General features: G+C 43.8%; 1 protein-coding gene across 1 annotated transcript; it reads left to right on the plus strand.

Annotated features, from left to right (window-relative positions):
• The first annotated feature begins 3,308 nt into the window (after positions 1–3,308).
• On the plus strand, positions 3,309–3,875 carry LOC121865982 (early nodulin-75-like). The gene has a single exon (XM_042365555.1). The coding sequence runs from the start codon at positions 3,309–3,311 to the stop codon at positions 3,873–3,875; it is 567 nt and encodes a 188-aa protein (XP_042221489.1).
• The last annotated feature ends 332 nt before the right edge of the window (positions 3,876–4,207 follow it).

A 4,207-nucleotide genomic window follows, 5' to 3' on the forward strand; every position in this document is an offset into this window, starting at 1 on the left:
CTGTGTCTCGTGCCCACGGGGTTAAGAGGGAGAAATATCCAGATAAGACTAACTTTCACTTCATTCCTCACCGACTCTCCCAGGCAACACTTAGGCTGCTGTGGCCGACTGAGTCCAGCTCTCATCCTTATATCGCTACAGCCGAGTAAACACAGCCTGTATATAATATAATAATATATGAGAGAAGAATCAAATACATCAGACGTAACCTAACCTAACCTAACCTAACCTAACCTAACCTAACCTAACCTAACCTAACCTAACGAAATTAGATTTAATTTTATTCCTTGACGTTCACTGCGGCTTACAGGCCCTGCGAACTAGGATCAATCGCCGTCATGCGTGCTCAGGCCGTCAATGTTGTTACACTGAACTGTGGCCTACACCTACCACTAGCCAAAATAAATTGAATTCCGGGGCGCCCCTAGTCGACCCACCTGAGTATTGAGTACCACCTTACTTTACTGTTGAGGAAGGGGAATACAATAGTGTACAATGCTGGCTACGTTGTCTCCATGTGCTGTATCCACCTTACCCCTAACAGGACCTCAGGTATAATGGGTTTCTATTTCACAACACACACATTCACTACCACACTGGACCCTCACTGTAAATATTAATCTTGGTTGTTTTTATTCTTGTAATTAATATCGGCCATAACTTACAGCTCATAACCAGATAGTGTAATGACTCTTAATTATTTCCTGTATTGTTTATTAAGTGATTATGTTGTTTATTCTCTAAATCGTCTCTTTCTGAAGGTAAATATTAATGTTTTTACTTAACCCCACTACTTCCTTTACCTCCCTGCTGCTGTACACACACACACACACACACACACACACACACACACACACACACACACACACACATATACACCCCCGAAACCTTCACAAAATACGTTGCTGTGGTCTTATCTCAGTACGGGTCCACTTTGAGCAGTAAAATCATCATCCAAATACGTGAAGCACTGAGCCATCTCCGACAGTGGTACGTGGCAGCTCTGGTATTCATGGTCGGCTGTATAGATGTGTATTTGGAGTTGATTGCATGTGTTGTGAGAGCTGCAGGTCCGACTGGGTGAGGCATTCAGATATTTTACTCTGAATTCTGGACTTATACCAGATTCTCGCAAATTTTTGGGGGGCTTCACTAAGATATTTATAAGAACGTTTGCTGTCCATGCGCTCTAGGGTAGTCGATCACTGTTTCGTTTTGTTTCGTGTTTTGGGTGGGGGTAAATGCCTTATTGATCAATGCAAAAACTCGGCGATTTTGTGGACGGTGTTGTCGTGTCTGGCGTTGAAAGATAAAAAAAAAAAATGAATGGACTCACTGTGTCCCCCTGTATAAAATGTCTGTGTACACCCCTGTGTACAGTATTCGCTTATATATATTCATACATACATGCATACACACACTCACCGCGTTGTGTGTGTGTGTGTGTGGGTGTGTGTGTGTGTAAACCAGTCAGTATATAGCTTTCAATAGTGTTGTGGTGGAGGATCATGGCTGGTTTATTTTGATCGTGTCACAGGATTACCCCAACACCCAACCCCCTCGGCCCCCTAAGCTTGGTGGCCTCCTGTCTCCCTCCCTCCCTCCCAACCATGATCTAGGTATATGAATGATATCATTATGTCACGTAGATAAACTTGACTGCAAATGGCTGTATGATCATCCAGTTAGAGTTAAAATTACACCTGATTTTCCTTCCCATCACCGAACACACTTAGTGAATTGGGGTTTAACGCCACTGGTGAAAATTATAATGATAAAGGATTAGATATTTATAAAGAGACAAGGAAATGAAAGTTGATGAATAAAAAAAAATTAAAAAAGTGGTGGAAAAATGGCTGTATGGAAAACTACATGCCATTTTGATTGTGTTAGGCAGTGACCTAATTTATATCCTGTTGTTTCAATTCTAGAGATGTGAATCTGTTTTATCGATTGTTGTGGTTTGCTTCAGAGGGTAGTCATGATCTTGCTGTTGATTCCCTGTGAGTTGAGGACAGTTTTTCTTGGCGTTTTGCTGCCGATTTTAAAATTTTCCAAAATGAAGTTTGATATTATTATTATTATTATTATTATTACACCTTTTCTCGTTTTCTTCTTCGTCTTGTTCTTCTCGTTCTTTTTGTTGTCTCGCTTATATTATCTCTCTCTGTGTCTCTCTCTCTCTCTCTCTCTCTCACACACACAGTTTACTAAGGCAAACATATGTGTCCTAACTTTTCGCCATACACACACACACATGTACGTCTTAGCTCACGCCCACACCCCCACATGTGTATCTGAGCTCACTACACATGTGCGTAGGGAGGGTGACTGTATAGAAGGAACGTACATGTGGTTGTATTCTTCTCCGTCTATCTTTAGGTGAAGGTAATTGGAAGTGTCTCAGGTAGGACGGAGACCCAAGAAAAATGTCCACTGATTGTTTTTGGTGGTGGCAAGACAGGGAGAGAGAGAGAGAGAGAGAGAGAGAGAGAGAGAGAGAGAGAGAGAGAGAGAGAGAGATGATAAAAAAACAGACTGAATCAACGAAAATAAAGGAACAATTGGCCATAACACTCAGAAAATTACCCCAAGTCACATCAGCGAAGAGGGAAAAAATGAACAGAATTGGGGAAAAAACACAGCAGGGAAGAAAAAGAAAAAATAATGGAAAAAAATAGGAAAATTCACCCCGGAAAAATAATAAAAAATAGATCTTCAATGAAAATAAAGAAAAAGTGACCATAACACTGAGAGAAAAAAATGAGGAAAAATTAACAAAACGGGAAAAACACACATACCAAGGTGGGGAACTGTCCCTCTGATTGTTTTCACTATAAGAGAACAAACTTTCTTCCCCTCATTTCTCATAAGTTGTCCTCCGAATAAGAATTTTTATGTACGCTTATCATGCAAATTTTTTATTGCGTATTTCCTCTGGGGCGGAGGGGTCATGGGGGTGGGTGGGGGGAGGGGGGGCCGAGGCGTAGAAGAGTTGTGAGGTGATGTGTGATTGCTCTCTCTCTCTCTCTCTCCCTCTCTCTCTCTCTTGTGTACACGGGAACTACCAATCACAGTCATTATGTACCACTGCTCAATGTACCACGTCTAATATTTTACACCAGGTGGCATTCACTATGACTCGCCTGCCTTACTGTGTGTGATGCTGACTGATGTGCCGGTGTGTTGGGTAGGGTGCTGGGTGCTCCTTACCTGGGAGGGGGCTGAGGGGGGTCCTACAGCAGTGTCTACCCCTCCCCTTCCCTCCCTCCCCTACCACACTTCAGGGGGAACCTATACTATACATTATGGTCCCACACTTCAGGTCCCCCCACACTATGGTCCCACACTTCAGGTCCCACCCCACACTATGGTCCAACACTTCAGGTTCTCTCCCCACACTATGGTCCCACACTTCAGGTCCCCCACACCATGGTCCCACACTTCCAGGTCCCCCCACACCATGGTCCCACACTTCAGGTCCCACCCCACACTATGGTCCCACACTTCAGGTCCCCCCACACCATGGTCCCACACTTCAGGTCCCCCCACACTATGGTCCCACACTTCAGGTCCCACCCCACACTATGGTCCAACACTTCAGGTTCTCTCACACTATGGTCCCACACTTAAGGTCCCCCCCACACTATGGTCCCACACTTCAGGTTCCCCCACACTACACTCCTCCCAACTTCAGGTCCCCACCCCACACTATGGTCCCACACTTCAGGTTCCCCCCACACTTCATCGTCCAGCTGACTCCGGCCCCACCCAAGAAAAATACCCGGCCAACTAAGTGTCTTCCAGAAGTTTGTGTGGCAACATTTACCAATGATAAAACTTTTATTAAGAAAACTGAAGCAGAAAAACCTTGAGCATATCTCACTGTTTTGGTGGTTTTTTATTGTTTTAATTCTCGTGGATAAACTCTTGGAAGTATTTTGACCTCCGTACTGTCTGACCTGTCTGTCTGTCTGACCTGTCTGTCTGTCTGTCTATCCCCTTCACACGCACTCTCTCTCTCTCTCTCTTCTCTCTCTCTCTCTCTCTCTCTCTCTCTCTCTTCTCAGTATCGGGGTTCTCACAGCTTTATGCTTCCACCATCTTTTGTTCATATTTACTGTCAATGGTCTTCTTTCAGTTATAAACATCCTACCAAATCTCAAACTCTCTGTGTGTTCCAGTGTTATGAGATGATATTTTTTAA

The sequence above is a fragment of the Homarus americanus genome, unplaced genomic scaffold, assembly GCF_018991925.1.
Source record: "Homarus americanus isolate GMGI-L3 unplaced genomic scaffold, GMGI_Hamer_2.0 scaffold21824, whole genome shotgun sequence".
NCBI classification, from domain to species: Eukaryota; Metazoa; Arthropoda; class Malacostraca; order Decapoda; family Nephropidae; genus Homarus; species Homarus americanus.